At 39.9% G+C, this 24,567-nt stretch overlaps 1 protein-coding gene across 2 annotated transcripts in view; it reads left to right on the plus strand.

Moving 5' to 3' along the window:
* The first annotated feature begins 23,980 nt into the window (after positions 1-23,980).
* PDLIM3 (PDZ and LIM domain 3) overlaps positions 23,981-24,567 on the plus strand; it is a 30,862-nt gene continuing 30,275 nt past the window's right edge. The window contains exon 1 of one of the 2 annotated variants that reach the window (XM_032413632.1): positions 23,981-24,327. In XM_032413632.1, coding sequence (XP_032269523.1) covers positions 24,235-24,327 — 93 coding nt within the window. In that variant the 5' untranslated portion in view covers positions 23,981-24,234. The remainder of the gene's footprint in view (positions 24,328-24,567) is intronic. The other variant, XM_032413633.1, reaches the window with a different exon arrangement.

The raw sequence follows: 24,567 nt of genomic DNA on the forward strand, positions 1-24,567 counted from the left end.
TGGTAATAAACAGCCCACATCTCTTCTCTGCTCTTTGGCTCCTTACTCATGGCTCCCTCACGGTTTCTTCAGGAACCCTCTGCTTCATGTCTATATGTTGTTTCTATTTATGTTTCCACCAATAACTGAATGCTTCTCTGTCTCAGAGAAGCTGGGCAGACAAATAGATGTCCTTATAAGCAACTTAACTTAGTGAAGTACCATCATAATGCCAACTAATCCTCACAACAACGCTTTGAGGTGAGTGCCATTATTAGTTTTGTAATAAATAGAGGAGTTAGGTGACTTGAGTGGGGAAGCCAGCCTCAAACCCGAGACATCCTACATTGTGTCTTTTGCTTTTTTCTCCTCTTCTGCACTGCTGCTAGCTTGAAATAGCAGGAGGTTCTCCTGAATGCCACACAGATAATGAAAACTCTACCCTGGAGAGCACTGATAATACACATTCGATTCTTTCCTCTTGAGACAAACCAAGGACAAACCCCTCTGAAGCCATCACCAGCTTCTCTAATTACGTTGCTCTTATTTCCCCAAGTAAAACCTGAATCGGGAAGGCGTGAGTGCAAACATGCTGGCTCTATGACCTTGGGCAGATTAGTTACCTCTATGAGCTTCAGTTTTCAGCTGCCAAATGGAGCTATAGCAGTAAGCTATAACTTACTCCTAGGGCTGCCAGATAGAAGCTCACAAAATGGTACTTGTGGGGGTGGTGGCAGTAGATATTCACCAAGGTACTTAATTACATCACAGACTAATTTGAATGGATGACCATACTGGTGGAGGAGTTTCCACGAAAAAAAGAACTGGCTCTTTTTTCTTACGGGAACTAATTTCTGAAGAATTTAAAAGCATTCAGAAGTCCCTGCAAGAGTATACTAGGAATGTATTTATTCAAGACATATGGCAATCTTGCTTTTTGGAGCTCTCTGAATGGGCCAGATCATCACCAGCAGAAAATCGCCAGAAGGTTCCACATTATATGTAAACTACATAGAATCAACCTGTGTAAAAAAGGTTAAGACAAGAGCATGGACTTCGTGGTTCCATATACTCAAGGCTTCCCTGAGTTAGTATTTACCTTATTGTGTCCTGGTCTCCTCATAAGTAAAATGAGGATATTAATGATGTTTTTGTGGTGTTATGGAGAGTACTAAATGAGCTCATATACACCCACAGTGCTTAGAACAGTGTCTGGAATGTGATATGCACTCACTAAATTTTAAAGTCTGGATATTCAACCACAGTTATTGAGTTCCTACTGTATACCAGGCACTATGCTAAGCATTGTGAATATGAATGATGAGAATGGAAGAAGAAAAAGATGAATGTTTATTGAGTCTTTATAAACAAATCACTCTAACAGATGCTTTACATATATTATCTTAGTTTTTAACTAGTAACCTTATTAGGTAGATATTATTTGCACTATTTTATAAATGAAGAACATGGGTAAAGAGAGATTAACCATGTTTCTAAAGTTCACAGAGCTAGTAAGTGGTAAAGCAGGGATTCAAAGCCAAGACTAGGCTCAATCCTGCTTTGGCTATAAATAAGACACAATCCCTGTCCTTAAGGAATGAGCCATTTATAGAGGAAATCTGCATGTAAACGATGAAATATGATAAGATAAGTGCCAAAGTTGAGTTATATACAAAGTGGAGGTATTTCCCTACAGGAGTAATTCCTCAGGGTACAAGAGAAGTGACATGTGAAGGATGAATAAGATTTCGTCAGGAGAATAAGGGCACTTGGGGGGGTGGAAGAACATGGGAGGGAACTAGTCATAGATTCAGAGGCACAAAAAAATGCCTGAGGTATTACCGGACCAGCAAAGAAAGTGACCAAGAATGCTGCCCCATGAAAGGGAACTTGGGTGGGAGTCCAGCCGTCTTCCCACATAGTGTGGTGCTACTTACACAATTCCAATGTCAGCAAGCAGTTCTCGTGGTAAGCACCAAGCAGCTCGGCATCGCTGCCTGTTTTCCAGCAGCCCAAACCTAGGTCTATTGCACACCCAAGCTTCATTGCACCTTTGAAGTGCTTCTGCTTCCCTCCTTGTTCCTTGGTGCCCGTGGCAGTTTTTGTCACTGCCCTGATGCTCTTCTGATTGTGTCTGGATTGTTCCACAATAGCTTTTTACAGGCTGCTCCATCAGCTTTATCTGCTTCAGATTTTTTCCATCAGTTCCATCTGCTTAAGAACATACATTTTACCAAGGTGTTTTAGCCTTGCCTCCATTCTAGGCAAAATTAATCCTTCTGCTTCATTACCAGGCTACTTTCTACAGACCTCTTTAGAACCATTATGTTGTATGGCTGTTCATGTGCCTCTTTTCCCTAATGTGAATTCCTTCAGGCTTCAGTCTCGTTCATCCCCAATGTCTAGTCCAGTGCCAAACACATAAACATTTGATAAATGAATGAATAAGCGAATGAGGGAATGATAACCCAAAGGCCCTTGCCAGATGTTTAAAAGCCTCCATCAGATGGATCCATCCAACCTATCTAATGTTTCCTCCAACAACCTTAACAAGAACACTTAAGGCCAATCTTATCTTTACTCAGTCTTTCCCCTACTACTACAATCACTATCCAAGCTCCTCACTGCCTCTTCCTTTACCTGCAATCCATACAAGATGCTTTTTTCTACCTACATAGTTTTGCTAATGTTTACCAGACCACAAAGCTAAATCCTCTCTTCTCTGCCAACTCAGATCAAACATTTCTTTTGTGATGTGCAGAACATTCAGGTATCTTGCCCTGACTATTTCTAACCCCTGCAATTTTTTTTTTTTTTCAGAATTGTCTTTAACTTTTGAAATTGCTAACCCTCATTCTACCTATGTATTCCCCAGAGGTTACTTTATACAAGCACATCTTGTCTTCTCAAGGTCAGGGAATGTCATTGCTTGTTTCATTTTTATCTGCCATTACTCAATGCTACAGACAGAAGTTTATTAAATAAGCGAGAAGCTGGTAGATTCATAATGGTTACTTAAGGGTTAATCCAATATAATATTACCCAGAATATTTCTAGTAGTGATACTAAATTACTATTTCTATGACATATGGACAGGCAATTTTATGAGGGACCAGGCTAATATATCCTCTGGTAAGAGAACTGAGACATAACTGACCTTTACCATGTGTAAGGATTTTCAGGGATATGATGGGACATACTTAGATTCAAGGCTGTGCAATTGTTCCATAATTGGATTTTGCTGGCTTGAGAGCTCTAAGTTTGATCCTCTACCACACAGGCTCTGAGTCTATGGGTTTCATCTGCCCTCCTGGGTCCAGGTCACGAGGTACACGTACTACAGCCTTCTTTCTGATCCCTGTAGCTCTGGCAGATGGCCACACTGCTCCCATCCAAACTTTCTCATCTGGAATGAGTAGATCCATCTTTGCCAGAACAGGCTTTAGCCCTAAACCAAACAGGGCAGCTGTTTGCCAAACTCAGAAATGACGTTTGATTCTAATGATCAACATGGAGCTGAGCTACTGAGGAGTAAATGACAGGATGGAAAATAATGATGCTCAATTTCCAGAGTTACCAGCCATCAGGGATTTTTAAAGGATCTCTCCAGTTGGCTCTGGCCTGTTGGGCATCAATAAAACTCATCCTCGTTTACATTCTTTTTACATTTGTGGGAAGAATGTAAACGGAATGGTTACTTTTACAAAAGCTTCTCTTAATGCAAAATTAAGCTGGAAATCTTGAAATTAAGGGAATTTAAAAAAAAATCTTAACATGAATAGAAGAAAGATGGAAAGAAAACAGAAAAGAAAGGAGTGCTTTATAATTCTCCTTTCTTGGTTATTCATTGGTTTCCTCTCAACACCTAACATTTCAGCACATCAAAATTTAAGCTGAATATCTGGCCCAGACTAATGAAATCTCATTCCCAGGTCGTTCTAACCTGGGATAAAAAGAAGGTCAGAATTAAAGGCTGAAGACTACAATACTGGCTCTGCCCCAACAATTCTATAGGCCCTCCAACTTCCCCTGAATTCCCCAATTCTCCCCTGCCTCCCAGGAGTATCTCACATGTACTCCACCGTGCCTTCTTGCACGGTCCAGCTCCAACAACTGTTTACACCGGAAGTGGCAGTGTATGCCAATGAAACATGATGAAGTCAAAATCACCAGCACTCAGAAAAGCTGCCATCACTTCTGCCTACGCCCATTGAAGTCACTGGTCCTGAGAACAGTTCCCAAGGGCGTGGGCAATGGGACTACACCAATGTGTTCCTTCCCAGAGACAATGATATTGCTGCTAATGTCTACAAGGCCCAGCAGCTAGCCATGCCCAGTGTTGAGGGTGCTCCTGGCTAAGGAAGTGGCCCTCTTAAAATACCAGTTGCTGGCACTCAGGTAACTAACAGTATGTGTGCTTCAATCGCATAGATATTTCCATGAAATCACTCCTTGCTTTAGGGCTTAGAAATACATTTATATGGCCAATCTGGAATGATAACTACTGGATATACTCCTCCCTTTTTAAAGCAGTCTGTGGACTCTTCCCTTAGGATCAATTTCTTCAGAAGGGGTTACTTCTGGGGCATCTGGGTGGCTCAGTCATTAAGCATCTGGCTTCAGCTCAGGTCATGATCCCAGGGTCCTGGGATGGAGCCCCGCGTTGGGCTCCCTGCTCTGCGGGAAACTTGCTTCTCCTTCTCCCGCTCCCCCTGCTTGTGTTTCCTCTCTGGCTGTCTCTTTCATTGTCAAATAAATAAAATCTTTTTAAAAAGTGGGGGTTACTTCTGATTTAAATAGCCAGTGAGTACCTGGTGGGCTCACAGGTCCTTCACTCATGCCCAGATAATCTTGAATCCCAAAGCATGCCTGCTGCAAATATGGGCTTTCTTTCATTGAGAGTATTTACTTCAAACACAATGAGAACTGGTCTTATCTTTATTCATGCCAAGTGGTAAAGAAACCTAGAAATTCAAAATTTGAATGCAAAAAGCATAGGCTATCCGCTCTATTTGAACGACTTGGTTGCTTTGTTTTTCTTCGTTTTCTTTGTTTGTGTCCCTAGAAATAAGCTCACGATCTTCTTTAAGTAAATTAAAACCTGTGTCCTAATCCTGAGAGACAACCCATTAAAACAATAATATAAACCATGAGAGACGATGGACTCTGAAAAACAAACTGAGGGTTCTAGAGGGGAGGAGGGTGGGAGGATGGGTTAGCCTGGTGATGGGTATTAAAGAGGGCACGTTCTACATGGAGCACTGGGTGTTATACGCAAACAATGAATCATGGAACACTACATCAAAAACTAATGATGTAATGTATGGTGATTAACATAACATAATAAAAAAAAAGAAATTAAAAAAAAAACCATAATATGGGCGCCTGGGTGGCTCAGTTGGTTAAGTGACTGCCTTCGGCTCAGGTCATGATCCTGGAGTCCCAGGATCGAGTCCCGCATCGGGCTCCCTGCTCGGCAGGGAGTCTGCTTCTCCCTCTGACCCTCCTGCCTCTCATGCTCTCTGTCTCTCATTCTCTCTCTCTCAAATAAATAAAATCTTTAAAAAAAAAAAAAAGATTCTTTCTAAAAAAAAAACCATAATAGAAGATGGTAAAGAAATCTAACATCAGTAAAAGAAGTTCCCCTGTTCCTGATAATTCATTTAAAACTGCAGTAATCAATTAAACTTGAATTTCCTAACTGGGTATAACAACGTAAATATCTTAAGACTGTCTAAACACTTCTGTAATAAAGACAGCTTTTCTAATTTGAGGACCTCAGCGAAAGACTCATAAGAAGACATACCACCGAGGACTCTAAATGTCCTGGTAGCCACTGCTCTGGCCTCCACATCACAGCTGGATGACCAGGCAATATTAAAGCTCCTAGACAGACTAATTCTGTGTCTTCTATTTTAAACTGCTTTGTAAAATGAAATTGGACATGCCTGCAATTCTAGGAATTCCTGCTAGGCCTCCAACCAACCTCTTGAGTCAATCACCATCTCATTCACCTTCAAAAAATATTTAGCTAAAAAGATATCTTGCTTCCAATGAGGTCCTGTGTTATTCAAAGTACACTGTAAGTTGGGCAGGGGGCTAAATTTAACCCATGAGAGAAAGAGACAACATAGAATTTGCCTAGGACAAAGCATATCTCCACTAAATAGATTCACACATGGCACATGAATAACATAGATACAAATTTTTCTTTTTAATCTTGGCTTCTTTTAAATACCATGCTGCCCAATAAATGTACAATTTATTATTTATGTTTTAATTGCCAACAAGCATAACATTCAAACTATTTTACTTATATTTTTAGGCAGCACACTATCTTAAGAAATACATAACTAACATTTTTCAAGATATCTGAGACATCTCAAAATAGGTTTTAAATCATTTTACAGTTTAATTTTCAGGAAATTAGTAATCTGTAGCAGGTCAATTTTCTACCTGGAGAATGGAAATTTTAAAAATGCAAACCAAAGGATTCAACTGTCATATTAATGAGCAGATTTCAACCCATTTCATGCCCTCAGACCACAGCACTGAGACCAGCCAAACACCAAAAGGATATAGGTCCCTAGTTACAGGGAAACTAGATGAGAATATATGTACACAGCAGCAAAAACCCATAACATTGGTAGAAAACTTCCCAAAGTCCATAACCTCTTGACAGGCATTCATTTTTGCATCTAAAGAAAATGTATAATTTATATCTACCTTTTCCAATTTTCTGAGAAGAGAGATGACCCCAAGAACATTGCTACCTTTCACTATCCCAAGAATGAAAACACACACCAGCTTCCTGTCCCCAGATGATTTTTAGGCAATCAGCGCCAAGGAGATATCACTCCATGACTGTAGGAATTCAGAAAACCCTCAGAGAAGACTACAAATTCCAACTGAGTATCAAAACATGGAAGAACTCTAGTTGTCTCACTGGACATATTCTGTAATTTGAATAGTTATATGTGAATTATGGATCCAATCTCGTCCATGATTTAAGCTAACTTTTTTTTTATTGTGGTAAGAACACTGAATATGAGATCCCTCCTCTTAACAAATCCTTAAGCCTACACCATTGTTAAATTAAATGTTGAATAGCAGATCCCTAGAACTTATTCATCTTGCAAAACGAAAATGTTATATCCATTAAAGAACAGTACCTCATTTCTTCCTCCCCACAGCCCCTGGCAATGACCATTCTACTCAACTTCTATGAGTTTGATTATTTTCAATACCTCATGTAAATGGAATTATGCAGTATTTGTCCTTCTATGACTGGTTTATTTCACTTAGCATAATGTCCTCCAGGTTCATCCAAGTTGTCAATATGGCAGGATTTCCATCTTTTTAAAGGCTGAATAGTGTTTTGTTGCATGTACATACCACACTTCCTTTATCCATTCAGCTGTCAATGGACATTTCGATTGTTTCCATAACTTGGCTATTGCAAATAACACTGCAGTGAACATGGAAGTGCATGCACCTCTTTGAGATCCTGATTTCAATTGTTTTAGGCATATATTCAGAAGGCAGATCGTTGGATCATATAGTAGTTCTATTTCTAATTTTTGGAGGAATTACCATACTACTTTCCATAGAGGCTGCACCATCTTACCTTCTCACCAATAGTGCACAATGGTTCCAGTTTCTCCACATTTTCTCCAACACTCATCTTTTTTTTTAATAATGTCAACTATTTGATAGTAAGTCAACTTTTGATAGCAAGGAAGATTTGGAGACTCTCTTACATTCTCTGGCTCTCTTATAAAGAAAGGTGAAGTAGGAACATTAACTTTTCTGCTGAAGCTGTGTATTCAACAAACATTTATTAGCACCTACTATGGGTCAGATCTCATATCAGACATGGGAAATGGAAAGTGATTAAGATGGGCCTCGCCTTTAAGAAGCTTAATGTCTTTAGAAGCCCTGCATTGCAATAGTATGAAATACAATGTGTATTTGGAATGCAGTGGCATTGTCTCTCCCAGAAAGGACACTTGATAAGTGATTGCGGTATGGTTGGTATGTGCTAAACTAGGGGAATGCACATGGTCCTATAGAAAAACAGAAGAGAGGCATAAAACCTATCCTGGAGAGTGGGGATGGTCAGGCACTACTTCCCGGAGAAAGTAATACTCAGATTCGAAGGCTATGTGGAGTAGGCTAAATGAGCCATGAAGATGGAAACAAAAATATCACCCTCATTATGATGAAGCTCATTGGAGAAACAGATTTGGTTTGTAGTCAAGTGAACTTGCTAATACTCTCTGCCCCATACCCCACCCCACCCCAATCTAGGCACTGACAGTGTTCCAGAGGGAATTTGGGGTCTACAGAATAGGAATACCATCTCACACTGGGCATGACAGCAGAGGGAAGAAAAGGCACAGAATCCCCAATCCTTGGAGTTTGTTAATAGAATAACTCCACCTAATTAAGAAATGCGGATCAATGGCTTTCAAATACCAGTAAGGGAAAAGGAAGAGTAAGGAGTGGGGTAGGAAGATGAGAATAATAGAGAATCTCTCCACATGAAAATAAGAAGGGTACAGACTACGTATTCCTTTCTACCATCACCCTAAGATCAAACCATCATCTCTCACTTGGATTACTGTACTAGCTTCTTAACTAGTCTCCCTACTTTCACTAAAATCCAAGCCCCACACGCAATGCTATGGACTGAATTGTGGTCCCCCTCCTCCGCCCCGCCGCCACGCCCCATATTTATATGCTGAAGTGCTAACCCCTAATGTGACCATATTTGAGGTAAGGAAGTAATTAAGGTTAAATGAGGTCATAAAGTTGGGACCCTGATCGGATAGAATTAGTGTCCTTATAAGTGAATACATCAGAAAGCCCATTCACTCTCCCAGGCAACTGAAGAAAGGCCACTTGAGGAAAGGCCATTTTATGTTTCCACCAGCAGTAATTGAAGTTTCCAATTTTTCTACATCCAGCCAACACTTGTTATTTTAGAAATAACATAAAATGGTGCAGCCACTGTGGAAAACAGTTTGACGGTTTCTCAGTAAGTTACTTCGCAGAGTTACCATACGATCCAGCAATTTCACTCCTAAGTATACCCCAAATAATTGAAAACGTGTTCAAGCAAAAACTTGTACATGAATATTCATAGCAGCTCTATTTAAATAGCCAAAAGATAGAAACAACCCAGATGTCCACCAACAAATGAATGAATAAACAAAATATGGTATATCCATACACTACATCAAAAACTAATGATGTAATGTATGGTATTAACATAACATAATAAAAAAATAAAAAAAATAAAAACATGAACCTGATCATATCACTCCTCTGTTTAAAATAAAAATTAGACTCTCCATTACGGCCTACAAAGTCCAACACTATTTTGTGTCTGCCTGCCTCTTCACCCTCATCTCTTACCACTCTCTGCCTCAATCTCTGAACTATAGCCACCTTGGGCTTCTTACTATCCTTTAAAAATGCCAAGGGCATTCTCAACTCAAGGCCTTTACCTATGCTGTCCCCAGACCTGATGGCTGTTCCTGCCCAGCAGAGATCTGTTTTCAAATAGACCTCCTCAGGAGAACCTTCCCAGAGAACCCCATCTAAAGAAGTCCCACACATTCATATATACCTTTCAGTACTTGCTATCTCATTACGTTGGTTCATTGCCTTCATAACCTCCAAAACTATCTGCAATTCATTGTCTGCTTTATACTGTCTTCTCCCAGTAGAATGTGAGTTTCATTAGAGTAGGATCTTTGTCTGTCATGTTCATGTTCACTGCTGTGTCCCCAGTAAGTGTCATGGTTTCTGGTACAGAATAAATACTTAACAAATATTTGTTGAATAAATTACTTAATACATGAATGAATAGATGAATTCTAGGCCAAAGAAGCATCACTGTCAAAGACGTATCAACAGTAAGCAGTTTGGTGAGTTCTGTTAGTCAAGAAGTGTTACGTGGCTGGAGAAAGGGTGTCTGGTCAAGAGTGCGGAATTTGAGGCCAGAGATCTGGTTTGAGGCAGAGCAGCTAGGCCCTGTGGGCTAAGCTAAGGAGTCTGATATTTATCCTGGAAGCTACTGGGGAGTCCCTGAAGAATTTTAAACAGCTAAATAAGGGACATGATTACTCTTCTATTTTAGAAAAGATCACTTCAGCAGCAGTCTGCAGAGTGAATTGGAGGTCATGAAACCAAGGACAAGGAAAGAAGTGAGGAGAGTTTGCTAGTCAGTCCAGGAAGAATGTGAGGTGCCTGAACTAAAGGAACAGACCTAGAGACAAGGGTTTTGATACAAGAGCTAGTAATGTACTGAAGCAATCCATGAGACTGGTAAACAGTCATATATTACAGGTGGTAGTTGAGGGCAGGAGTGGAAGACAACGTTCAGATTTGAGCCTCGAATAACTCCCCTGGTGATGATGCTGCTCTTCATCAGAAGAGGACAGAGGAAGGAAAAGGAGCAAAAGATTTGAATTTTGGACAAGTTGAGTTTGAGTTTCTCTGAGAGAAAGAGTTGAACAGACACTTCAATATCTGGATCTCACGTCCAGTAAAAGAAAAATAGTAGTAATCAGATATAAATTTGATTGAGGGAGGTAGGCTTTAATTTTTAAGCAGAAAAAGCTATGGGTTTTAATGAAAACACTTAATGATATTCCAAAACATTGCATGAGCCTCACTGACATTTAAGAGGTAGTTATAAAAGGGGCTTTTTGAAAGAACTAAGAAGGAACATCCAGTGATCCATGTCAGAGAAAATCCAGAATATTGTGGTATGGCAGGGAGGATGAACAATTTTAACAGAACACCTAGGCCCAGAAACTTCACTGAGTTTGATTTTAATTTGTACCATGAACATCCAAGTCTATGTCTAAATTTAGTGATTTCATTATTCTAGGGGAACAGCAAGTGTATTTTCCTTACAGATGGCTTTCCTGTAGACGGAAGACTTTCCCCCCAACCATTATCACCTGGGCCAGGACTTAGAATCTACAATGTTCATTTCCTTTACGGTGTCACCAAAAAATTTGGGAAAATAGGACAGAAGTACTAATTTGCCTCCACTCCACAATGTGTCTCCCCCATAAAGGAGGCTGAGCCTATTATTTTAGAGTCGGGATAATATTTTCCACGTAATTTAAATATGCACTATATAAATTATTCATTAGTTATTTATCCCCATTTTTCACCTTAAGTTAAAGAATTTTTTAAAAAGAGAAAACCAGACACCATTAAGATGACTATATATGGGACCCAGTTCTCTCAATTGACATGTTGAATACAGAACACACACATTTTATTTGTTAGGAGACGAGCCATGACTCCCAGTGGTGAAACAGGTGGAAATGCTCAAGGAGATGGCCAAGGCGTCTGTGATAGATTACATTCTAGCATTAATGCTTCACTTCAAACCTCCTGAGTGACTAAACCCAGGCCAGGCATTCAGCCATCTCAATCTAGAGCTCCCTGTACAGTCCCCAGGGTTTCCACTGACTCCATTCTCATCTGAAATGTTTTTATAAGGATGATAAACTGACTCCAAATAGAAAAGCCCCAAAACACATGTTCTCTGTTACTCAAGAATAGGTTCAGATGTGTTTTTATTGTAAATATGCATCCTGGCTCTTCTGATTGCTCTCTAGTGTCATTAAAAACATGAAGGTACATCTACAGAGAAACTGAGGGCAGTTAACCCTATCAAGTAAAATACTATTCAACTGAAAATGAGGCCTTTGATTTCCTGAGACACATTTAAGTAGGAATTTCTAGGATCCAGAAAGCAGCATTAACAGGCTGCAGTGAGTGAGACTGACTTCAGCTTTCTGGGAAGTCCATTTCCACCGTGTTTTGTGACGCTACCTAAGTCCCCACAGAAAACGAAACTTCAGTGTGAACAGAGCTGCTGGCCTTTAAGTGACCTCAGACAGTCTGCAGAGGTTGTCAGAAGCACTCTGGGGTCAATAAACCTTAGCAAATGTGCCTTAAAAGGCAACATGGAAGAGCAGAAGATTCAGGAAGAGGCAGAAAGAGGCCGGTCTAGGGTTGAAGCCAGCTCTGCCACTTACTGGATGTAAGATCTCAGGCAGGTTCCTTATCCTCTCACAGAGCTGAGAGCCTAGGATAATAATATCTATTTTGCAGGGTTGTTTTAAGAATTAGAAATAATTAGCATGTTAAATGTTCAGCACAGCGCCTGACCCATCATGGTAGCTCTTCTGATCAAGTTTACTTTCCCAGAATCAAAAACAGGTGACTAGTGCATGAAGAAAGAAGCATCTTACTCAACCGGCCAGTGGCAGGAAGCAACATGCCCTCATTCAGCTTGAAGTCCACCCAGAAGACAATCCAGTAAGGATGAAAATGCTAACGTTAAGCTGCTTCGAAGGGAAACATGTTAAGCTCTTCCCTACTCTGACCAACACACACTCTCTCTCTCTCCTCTCTCTGTCTCCATCTGTCTAAATGATTCTGCAGTTTGCAAAAGCGCTAGCACTAAAATGGCGGCCACCGGCAGTAACAGAGGCGGGTGCCCAGAAGAGGCCTTTATTGGATGCTCAGCCCACACTGCCTGGGTTCATGTTTCCAGCATACTAATGATTCCCTTGATTGTTATTAGTTAATTCAGTGCAAGAAGTGGGAAATCTCAGTGACATTTCAGAGGGGAATACCAAATGAACTTGAGCTGAACCATCACCTCATCCCAAGGAGTGTGACGACGTGGGAATGAAACAATATAGGCTCCTGCCAGCACTGAAGGCGGACACAAAGCATGGAATTCAGTGTGGCTAATTCCCCAGAAGAGATTTCACAAGGGCCCAAATCCTCCAAAGCATGAAAACCACACGGATTCCTACCAAAGAGGAAGTCAGACACAATGTGTGGAAGGGCTTGGGAGCACTGGCTGGCTGCCCAGGCCCTTGGATGCATAGCTTTGCACAGCCAAACCAGCAAGTACATGCAAATACAGCAACAACAAGGTAAAGCTGAGGGAGATGAAACTGTAAACAATGGACATAATGGCAATTGTCAAGGAAGGTGCTTCTGGTAGGACTACTTAGAGGAAAGAATTTATAAGGAAGAGCTAGCTTCCCCAACCAATAGATCTCAAGACCAAAACCTGTTTCTACCTTCCAATAATAACTGACCACTTCCTCAGTGCCCAGCACTGGATGGCAGTGGTGGTAGATTCTAAATAAATATAGCCCGTGTCCTAGAGGAGCCTATTGTCTAGTCGGCAATGCAAAAATAGCTCCATGAGAACGTCACCCGTGTGAGATTATGTGCCTCTCAAAGTTCAGATCCATGCCCTGTTGCTTTGTGTAACCCCCGCACACTGCACTGCCAGGTGCTCAGTTAAATCGGAGAATAGCTAAGTTTAAAACTGCGATATATGGACTAGAAAGAAGTATTAAATAAAAACAAACTTTGATGTAGATGCAGGTGGTCAATCATGTCTTTCCAGAAAATGTGAAAAGGGAATGGGATGTGATAGAGAAAAGAGAACATTTCAGAAAGGAAGAACAGCACATATAAAGATATAGCATTTAATTACTTTTTCTAAATGTGTGGTCCATAGACCACCCACAATGGGTTTGACCCCAGAAACTGAATTCAAATATCTTGTGAGTGGAGCCCAGAATTTGCATTTCTGTTAAGCACCTAGGCTCTTTTAAGGCTCATCAAAATGCAGAACCACTGGCTAAGGTGATCTCAGACTTAACAAAGACACACTCTTCCCTTAAAGACAGGCAGAAAGGAAGAGAGGTAGGGAAGGAAGAGAGGAAAGAAGCAAGGAAGAAAAAGAACAGAAAAACATCGAAATGTAGGAACCAAGATGGGAAGGGGAGTCAGGGTCCACTTGGCCGGGCTCTGCAGTGACTGCTGTGTGATGAGGAAACCAAATCTGAATACAACCACACACACGTCACAGGATAAAAGGCCCTCCAAGCCCTTCATCAGCAGAGTTGGCCTCTATCCTAGGAATAAGAAAGTGCTGTTACAGGTTCCTAACCAAGAGAGTGACAGTATTTCAATCTGGCAGTAGTCTCTGAGGTAGAGAGAATGGGAGAGATTTTTGGCAAGGAGATAATCTCAGAACACTTACCACCATTAAGAGGTGAAAGCACTGAGTGCCTGAAACAGTCAGGCAGCATTTAAAATGAAGACAACTAGATAATTAGTTGGACTGCTCATACACCTTAATTTATGGGAACGCCATCTACTCTAAGAAGAAAAGGGGTCTGTCCTCTTCAAGACTTAGACCTCCACCTCTTGTGTCAATCCCCCAGTGGTGCTTCACCCGCATCCCTCTCCCTCAGTTCTTCCAAATCTTCTTCCCTCTGACTTCAGCAAACATCAGTAAGCTTCCTATTTAAAAAAATAATAACAAAGTTCTTTCTCTTGGCCTGCATTCCTTCCACTGACACCTTTCATTTACCAATTCCTTGAAAAGGTAGTCTGTACTCACACCCTCCTCCCATTATTCTTCAAACCATGCAGCCTGCTTCTGTGTCACCATTTCTGACCCTCCTCTGAGACCCAGAAAATCACAATTACCAGATCTAATAGCACTCACCATAGCTCTACCCTCTACCCTCCACCTACCTGTGATATTTGCTGTCTCTCCTTGAATTCTTCTCATTTGTCTTCCATGTCACCTTTAAATGGTTTCTTTAAACATTTTATAAGAGGAAAACCATCTTCTTCTACTCCTGCCCTTGAACTGTTACTGTTTCTGCTGTTTCTCTAAGTTTAATCATTAATCATCTTCGTGTTGCTTCACACACCTAATTTCCTTGGGTGATTTCATCCTGTATCAGTTACTATTGCTGTGTAACAAATTATCCTTAAGTTTAGAGATTGAAAACAACCATTGTATTACATTTATCACAGAATCTGTGGTCAACAGTTTGGAAAGTATACAAGTGAGGATGACTCCTCTGTGCTCCACAATGTCTACAGCCTGAGCTGGGAGGACTTGGAGGCTGGGGTGACATAAAGGCTGGGGACTAGAAGGAGGAAACTTTTAAAAATCTCCTTTTAATTTGAGTATAGTTGACACACAATGTTACATTAGTTTCGGGTTACAACATGGTGTTTCAACTTCTCTATACATTATGGTAAACTCTCTACAAGTGTAGCTACCATCTGTCCTGATTCATCATTTACAAAATCATTGACTATATTCCCTATGCCATGCCTTTTATTCCCACGGCTTACTCATTCCATAACTGGAAGCCTGTATTTACCACTTCCCTTCACTATTTTGTCCTTCCTCCCTCCCTCCCTCCTGCCCTCCCTCCCTTCTGGCAGTCATCAGTTTATTTTCTATATGTACAGGTCTGATTCTACTTTTTATTTGTTCATCTATTCATTTGGTTTTTTTTTTAGATTCCACATAGCAAAATCATACAGTGTTTGTCTTACACAGTCTGACTTATTTCACTTAGCATGATATCTTCCAGGTCCATCCATGTTGTCACAAATGGCATGATCTCATCCTTTTTAAGGTTGTATAATACTCCATTGTGCACATGTGCCTGTGTGGTGTATGTGTGTATATATATACACACACACACACCATTTTTTTCTTATCCATTTGTCTATCAGTGGACACTTAGATGACTTCCATAATGTGGCTATTTAAATAATGCTACAATAAACATAGGGGTGCATATATCTCTTCAAATCAGTGTTTTTGTTTTCTTTGGGTAAATACCTAGTAGTGAAATTATTGTGCCAGTTTACATTCCCACCAACAGGACACGAGGGTTCCTTTTTCTCTACATCCTCACCAGCACTTTATTTCTTGTCTTTTTGATTTTAGCCATTCTGACAAGTGTAAGGTGATATCTCATTTTGATTTTGATTTGAATTTCCCTGATGATTAGTGATGTTGAGCCATCCTTTCATGTGTCGGTTGGCCATCTGTATGTCTACTTTGGAAAAATGTCCATTCAGGTCTTCTGCTCTTTTTTTTTAATCAAATTATTTGTGGGTTTGTGTTTGTGTTTTTGTTTTTGTTTTTGTTTTTTTGGTGCTGAGTTGTATGTGTTATTTATATATTTGGGTTATTAACCCCTTATCAGATATATCATTTGCAAATATCTTCTCCCATTCAGTAGGTTACCTTTTTGTTTTGTTGATGGTTTCATTTGCTGTGCAGAAGCTTTTTGGCTTGATGTAGTCCCAATAGCTTATTTTGGCTTTTTCTTCCTTTGCCTTAGGAGACATATCTACAAAAATGTTGCTATGGCCAATGTCAGAGAAATGACTGTCTGTGTTCTCTTCTAGGATTTTTATGGTTTCAGATCTCATCATATTTAGGTCTTTATTCCATTTTTAGTTTGTTTTTGTGTATGGTGTTAGAAAGTGATCCAATTTCATTCTTCTGCAAGTAGCTGTCCAGTTTTCCCAGCCCCATTTATTGAAAAGACTGTCTTTCTCTCATTGTATATTCTTGTCTCCTTTGTCATAGATCAACTGACGATTTAAGTGTGGGTTTATTTCTGGGCTCTCTACTCTGTTCCATTGACCAAGTTCCGTTTTGTGTCAGTACCATACTGTTTTGATTACGACAGCTTTGTATTATATCTTGAAATCTTGAATTGAAATACCTCCAGTTTTGTTTTTCTTTCTCAAGATTGACATGGTTATTCAGGGTCTTCTGTGAGTCCATACAAATTTTAGTATTATTTGTTAGTTCTGTGGAAAATGCTGTTGGTGTTTTGATAAGGACTGTATTAAATCCATAGGTTGTTTTGGGTACTATGGATATTTTAACAATATGAATTCTTCCATCCCTGAGCATGGAATATCTTTACATTTGTTTGTGTCATCTTCAATTTCTTCCATCATTGTTTTATGGTTTTCAGAGTACAGGTCTTTTCACCTGTCCTTTTGGTGTACTTTAAATGGAATTGTTTTCTTAATTTCTTTTTCTGCTACTTTGTAAATTAGTGTATAGAAATACTACCAATTTCTGGGTATTAATTTTGTATCCTGCAAATTTACTGAATTCACCTATTAGCTCCAACAGGTTTTTGATGAAGTCTAAGTTTTCTATGTATAGTATCATGGTCATCTGCCAATAGTGACAGTTTAACTTCTTCTTTACCATTATAGAGGTCTCTTATTTCTTTTGTTTGTCTGATTGCTGTGGCTAGGACTTCCAGTACTATGTTGAATAGAGTGGTGAGAGTGGACATCCTTGTCTTGTTCCTGACCTTAGGAGAAAAGTTCTCAGTTTTTCCCCTTGTCTTGTTCCTGACCTTAAGAGAAAAGCTCTCAGTTTTTCCCTGTTAGGTGTTTCATAGATGGCCTTTATTACATTGAGGTATGTTCCCTCTAAGACCACTTTGTTGAGAGGTTTTTTTTTATCATGAATGGATGTTGAATTTTGTCAAATGTTTTTTCTGAATCTATTGAGATGATTAAAGGATTTTTAGCCCTTGTTTTATGTGGTGTATCATGTTGATTGATTTGTGAATATTGAACCATCCTTGCATCCCCAGAATAAATCCCACTTGATGGTGATGAATGATCCTTTTAATTTATTTGCTAATATTTTGTTGCGGATTTTTGCATCTATGTTCATCGAGGATACTGGCCTATAGTTTTCTTGTTTTTGTGGTGTCTTAGTCTGGTTTTGGTATCAGGGTAATGCTGGCCTTGTAGAATGTATTTGGAAGCCTTCCTTCCTCTTCTGTTTTTTGGAATAGTTTGAGGAAAATAGGTATTAGCTTTGTGAGTACATCTGGTCCTGGATTTTTTTTTTTTTTTGTAGTTTTTGATTACTGATTCAATTTCATTACTAGTAATTAGTCTGTTCAGATGTTCTATTTCTTCCTGGTTCAGTTTTGGAAGATTGTGTGTTTCTAGGAATCCATTTTGGAAGAAGGAATCTTTACTCACATATCTGGTGTCTTGTCTGGGGCTACCAATAATAGTACCAACATGTGACTTGTAGCTTGGCCTTTCTCACAGCATGGCACCTCAGAGCCTTCACATGGCAGCTAAAGACTTCTGTCCCAAGTGTTAAAATCAGTAGAAAGACAGCAATTACATCACCTTTCCTGACCTCACATCAGAGGGCACACAATGTTGCTTCCACCATATTTTATTAGAAATAAAAGAGTCACACGTCTGCACAATTCCAAGGGGTTGGGATACAAACTCCACCTCTCAAAATGAAGAATGTCAAAAAAATGTCTGACACTCACAGCAATAGATTCTGCTATCACTCCAAAATACTCATCTCAAGCCCAGATCTCTAGATTTTTATATCCAACTGCTCTATATTTATATATCAAATTGCTTACTGTACTATTATCACTACTAATAATAGCAAACAAAAAAGTAAAGCTCTCATTATTTGCAGATGACATGATATTACATATAGAAAACCCTAAAGACCCCATCAGAAAACTGTTAGAACTAATAAGCAAATTCAGTAAAGTTATAGGATACAAAATCAATACACAGAAATCTGTATTTCTTTATGCTAATAAGGAACTATCAGAAAGAGAAAGTAAGAAAATAATCCCATTTACAATTGCATTAAAAATACCTGGGAATAAATTTAACCAAGGAAGTAAGAGAACTGTATATTGAAAACCACAAGACAATAATGACAGAAATGGAAGAAGACACAAATAACTGGAAAGATATTCCATGCTCATGGATTAGAAGAATTAATACTGTTAAAATGTTCATACTACCCAAAACTATCTAAGGATTCAATGAAATCCCTATCACAATTTCAATGGTATTTTTCACAGAAATAGAACAATCTTTAAATTTGTATGGAACCACAGAAGATCCTGAACAGCCAAATCAGTCTTAAGAAAGGAGAACAAAGCAGGAGGCATCACATTCCTTGATTTCAAACTATATTACAAAGCTGTAATAATTAAAACAATATGGTTTTGGCATAAAAACAGACACAGATCCTTGGAGCAAAATAGAGAGTCCAGAAATAAACCCACATATATATGGCCAATTAATTTATGATATAGGAGCCAAGAATATACAATGAGGAAAGGACATTCTCTTCAATAAACAGCACTGAGAAAACCAGACAGTGACACATAAAAGAACAAAACTGGACCACTACCTTACACCATATACAAAAATTAACTCAAAATGGATTAAAGACTTGAACATAAGACCTAAAACCATAAAACTCCTAGAAGAAAATATAGGCAGTAAGCCCCTTGACCTAGATTTTGGCAATGATTTTTAATCTGACACCAAAAGCCAAAGCAACAAGAGTAAAAATAAACAAGTGGGATTACATCAAACCAAAAAGCTTCTGCACAGTGACGGAAACCATCCACAAAATGAAAAGGCAACCCACTGAATGGGAGAAAATAACTGCAAATTATTTATCTGATTAGAAGCTAATATCCAAAATATATAAGGAATTCAGACAACTCAATAGCAAAAACAAACAAACAAAACCCACAAGTAATCCAATTAAAAGTGGGCAGAAAATCTGAAAAGACATTTTTTCAAAGAAGACATACAGACAGACAACAGTTCCATGAAAAGATGCTCAGTATCAATAATCATCAGGGAAATGCAAATCAAATCCACCGTGAAATATCAACCTCACACCATTCAGAATGGGTAGTATAAAAAGGCAAGAAATAACAAGTATTGGTGAGAATGTGGAGAAAGGAAAGTTTTGTGTACTGTTGGTGGAATGTAAATTGGGACAACTACTCAGTATGGAGGTGCCTCAAAAAGTTGAAAATAAAACTACCTTATGATTTAGAAATTCCACTTCTGGGTATTTATCTGAACAAAACAAAAACACTAATTTGAAAAAATATCTGCTCCCCCATGTTCAGTGCAGCATTATTTACAGTCACCAACTACAGAAGCAACCTAAGTGTCCATCAATGGATGAATGAAAAAAGAAATTTTGATATGCATGTGTGCATATATACATATATGGAATATTATTCAGCCATAAAAAATAATGAAATCTTACCATTTGTGACAACATGGATGGACCTTAAGAGCATTATGCTAAGTGAAGTAAGTCAGACACAGAAAGACAAATACCATATGATCCCTCTTATATTTGGAATTAAAAAACAAAACAAAGTGAAACAAAAAGGAAAGTAAACCAAGCTCAAATTAGTGATTGCCAGAGGCAGGGAGTAGGGAGGTAAGGGAGAACAGATGAACTGGGGTTTTTTTAAGTTTAAACATAATTAAATAAAACAAAAACAAGTGTTAGAGACTGGCGTATGCCTAAACTCCCAACAATCAGGACAAACAAATTAAAGAGATAAAAGGATAAATGCATGAATCTCTTCACCCTGGGCTCCAAATGGGGAGGTTGGGAATTTAGGTGAGCAGGGGAGGCTGTGGGTGTCCTTAATTATCATCAGAGAAGGGCTACCACACATGGTTACATCTGTGACATGATACACATCATACTTCTATGACATTATAGTCAGTTCTCATTATTCACATTAGTTATGTTCTATAAAGCTGCCGCAAACACCAAATTAGCAAATACTGAACCATTGCTCCTAGGGGAAATACAGGGTTAGGTTCCTATGACCTTCTGGTCACAACATTTTCATCAACCAGTCAACACATAACCTTGTAAAGACCTAATAACTGCAAATTCTAAGCATTTTGTACTTGTTAACTCATATAAACCTCATAATAACTCCAGGGGGCAAGTACTATGGTAATCATCGTTTTAATAAAGATGATAGATAATCTGCCCAAGATCATGCAGCAAGGATATCATTCAGGCAGTCTGGTTCCAAATTTTAGTTTTATGATCAGTATACTATATAGCAGATATTCCACAGGTATTTCAAATCCAGCATTACCAAAACTGCTTCAATCTGCCAAACCCTCATTAAAATAAAAATATCTTGCTATACTTCTTATATATTTCCTCCTTGTTAATAACTCAAACATTCACATAATACCCAAATGAAGAAGTCTGAGAGCCACCCAAATGACCTAACCTCACTAATTCCCCATGTGAGATCTGTCCTCAGATTGCATCAATTAACCTTCCTGATTCCCATGTCTGCCCATTCGTTTCCACCCCCACTGCCCAAATTGACATCTTCCTCCGTAAGTTTTAACTGGACTCCCTGCTTCTTATCTCTTGCAACTGTGATTCATCCTCCCAATGTCCAAAATGATGTTTATAAAATGCAAATCTGATTATTATACATGTTGCTTAAAACTCTTCAAAGGATCTCAATAAGATAAAATCAAAATGTCAGTGTAACAGATGACATCCCTCTGATATGGTCCCTGACTACTATGACCCTTTTCTCCTGTCCCTACCCAGAATGATAAGATCTATCCATACCAAGTTACCTGCCATTTCTTAATTTGCCATCTGTTTCTTTCCTCCCTGCCACCGCACATCCTATACAGTCTTTTCTACCTTGAGCGTCCTCCTTCCTTTGCCCCTTTCAATTCCCAGTCACCTGGAAAATTCTTATTTACCCGTCAAAATCCAGCTCTAATACCCCTTCTTCTGGAAACACTGCTTGGTACCTTCCCTAAAAAGAGTTGATTACTTCATTCTTCATCAGTGTATAGAACGTTGTCCCAGCACTTATCCCATAATGCGGTCATGTTTTACATCTCCACCTCCCTTGTTTTATCACTGACTCCTAGAGGACAGAAAGTGGGCCTTATTCATCATTGCATTCCAAGTGCCTGACATGTCAGAGATGCCCAGTGAATGCTTGTTGAATGAACGAACAAATGAATAAACCACAATACATAGTGACATTTGGCATATAGAAAATAAAGAAGAGGAAAAATTTACAGCATCTATTCTACAAACCTGGAACAGTAGTAGAAAAATGAACAGAAATGAGAAAATTGAAAGGCATTGAAAGGGACCAGGAAATCAGCTTGAGGTGACTAAAGAAAATGATGGGGTTGGGTTTGAACAGGTTGGATTGTATATGTACCAGTAGGTGGTTAGAAAAACAAGATCAGAAAATTGATGAGAGCTCAAGGTTAAAATTGTAGGTTTGAGAATTAAACTAAGAAGATGATTTTTTTTTACCAAGAGTTTCCCAGTTATATAAGAGTAGAATGAACAATTTTTATTGACCCTCCTCTAAAAAGAAAATGTTCAAGAACTTTCTAAACCTGGTTTAAAACAATAATCATGAAAGTCATATTTAACAGAATCATAAATTGTTTATCGTAATCCCTTTTTTTTCAGGTGGTCCTTCTGTTTTTATCTCTACTATCCTAATTCTTAAAAAAGGGAAATATAAAAAGAAAATACATGGAAGGGTCATCCAGAAAGCACTTCTTAGAATAGTACCCAAACCAGAGGCAGAAACATCTGAGAGTGATCAGGGTCGGGCCACTGCTTCTTCCTTAGAATTCTCCCTCACAGCTATTCCCACTCCTACTCTGACAATCACCTCTGAACACTTTCCTGCTGACCTCAGGGAACAGTGGGATACAGAAAAACTGCCCATTTCATGTCCCTGATCTCCATTCTCTCTGCAAAGCCCGAAGAACTCATCAGCTATTATATTAATGTTGTACAAATGTTGCTTATATCTAAATGGCACCAAAATGACATGTAAAAAGGCAGAAAACAAAAAGCATATCATCAACTGGTTATATAAGCCAGCTAATGATGTGAGGTGAGGTATAAAAGATTGATTATCGCAATTACACCATGCCAGATATCTTGTCTGGTTTTTTTCTTTCTGACAAAAAGACTTTTCTGACCTTTATACCTACACCAGGCAGACAGGGATGTCAGGCAAACGTGGGTTTGTGATCTTACACAAACTACTCAACTTCTAAGAAATTATTTCCTCACCTGAGGGGGAAAAAATAGGAATAAGAATAGCATTCTAACGGACTTGTCACGAGGATGAGGTAAGGTGACACCCGCACAGCAATCACCACACCACCTGGACCCCAGAGATACTCAGTGAATGCCTGCCCTGCGTTTCCTCCATGTGCTTTCATCTGGTCTGGGGGTCCTCTTGGACCACCTTGCTCCACTCAGCACCCTCCCTCTGTCTGAAGGCCCACACAAGACACTCTCACCTCCTAGGTTTCTGTTACACTCACCTCCCATGTGTCAAAAACTAACTTTAGAGACTGACTTTGAGGGAGGTGACAATTGCTCCAATCAAAATTAAACTATAGATATACTTTTTAAAGATTTATTTATTTATTTGACAGAGACACAGCGAGAGAGGGAACACAAGCAGGGCGAGTGGGAGAGGGAGAAGCAGGCTTCCCACTGAGCAGGGAGCCCGATGCGGGGCTCGATCCCAGGACTCTGGGATCATGACCTGAGCCGAAGGCAGACGCTTAACGACTGAGCCACCCAGGTGCCCAAAATTAAACTATATTTTGAGTATAATGATGAATCATCTTCTCATGTGTACTTTTAGATGGTTCCTTGGATCGAGCATGACATTTTCACTTTTACATTGTTTTGTTTTTAAAAAATAAATTTTGAATATATTCGTATATGTATTAATGTATATTATATATACCCATAACTATACGTGACTGTAGGTACTTACTTGCAGAAACGCTTGATAATTACTGATGCTGTGCCAGGCACCGCGCAGAAGGAGCTCGTTGAATTCTCAAGGTATAAGCCTACGAGAGAAGTACAACGAGTACTCCTGTTTTACAGATGAAGAAACTGAGACTTAAGGACGTTAGGTAACTTCACTAAGGTCACACAGCTAATAAGTAAATATCAGCGCACTCAAAATTGCTAAATAACTGACTGCTTTTGTTTTATTTTAATTGGAAACATAGAAGCTGTGGTTTCACTGCTTTTAACTTTGAATGGAGCGCGCTGCTGAGCTCCGAGTAGAAGACAAACAGGAGGACAGGTGTTACTTTAAGAGACTGCTAGGGGTTGTAACCCGAAGCCTCCTCCAGCGCCCGCCGAAAGGTCTGGGAGGCTGCACCCAGCCGGTGTTGGTCTGTAAACTCCCGCGGGTCTGGCGCGTCTCTTTCTTCCAAAGTTGGAGCTCTCCTTGGTGGGAGGGGGTGGGGAGGAGGGTAGGCCAGTGACGTCACTCGGGAGCGGGGATAAATCTCCCCGGCCGCAATCCGGGCCAGGGCACTTTCTGGGGAGTGGAGTGGCTGTCCGGTTCGGGGACACTTGCCGTGGGCAGGGCCGCCCCTCACTGCGCCCCAGTCCCTGGGAGCCAAGGCGCTCCGGCTCGAGGCCGCGCCAAGAGCACCATGCCCCAGAACGTGGTCCTCCCGGGCCCTGCGCCCTGGGGCTTCAGACTGTCGGGGGGCATAGACTTCAACCAGCCTTTGGTCATCACCAGGGTAGGTGTTTTCCGTTCTTTGGCTGCAGGTGAGGGGCTGGCGTGCGGCGGGTCTCCCCGGATTGGAGAGTGGCCAGTGAGCCCCGGATGCGCTGGGTGGGTCCTCCGCGTCGGGCTCACAGTTGGAGGGGCGGCAGCAACTTGGCAAACTGAAGCTGGGAGGATGCGGAGCAACTTAGAGAGTTTATGAAGTCAGCTCCAGTGGTCTCTGTCTGCATCCTCTCTGTCCCCAGCAACTTTC

Source organism: Phoca vitulina, unplaced genomic scaffold, assembly GCF_004348235.1.
Source record: "Phoca vitulina isolate PV1807 unplaced genomic scaffold, GSC_HSeal_1.0 scaffold15, whole genome shotgun sequence".
NCBI classification, from domain to species: Eukaryota; Metazoa; Chordata; class Mammalia; order Carnivora; family Phocidae; genus Phoca; species Phoca vitulina.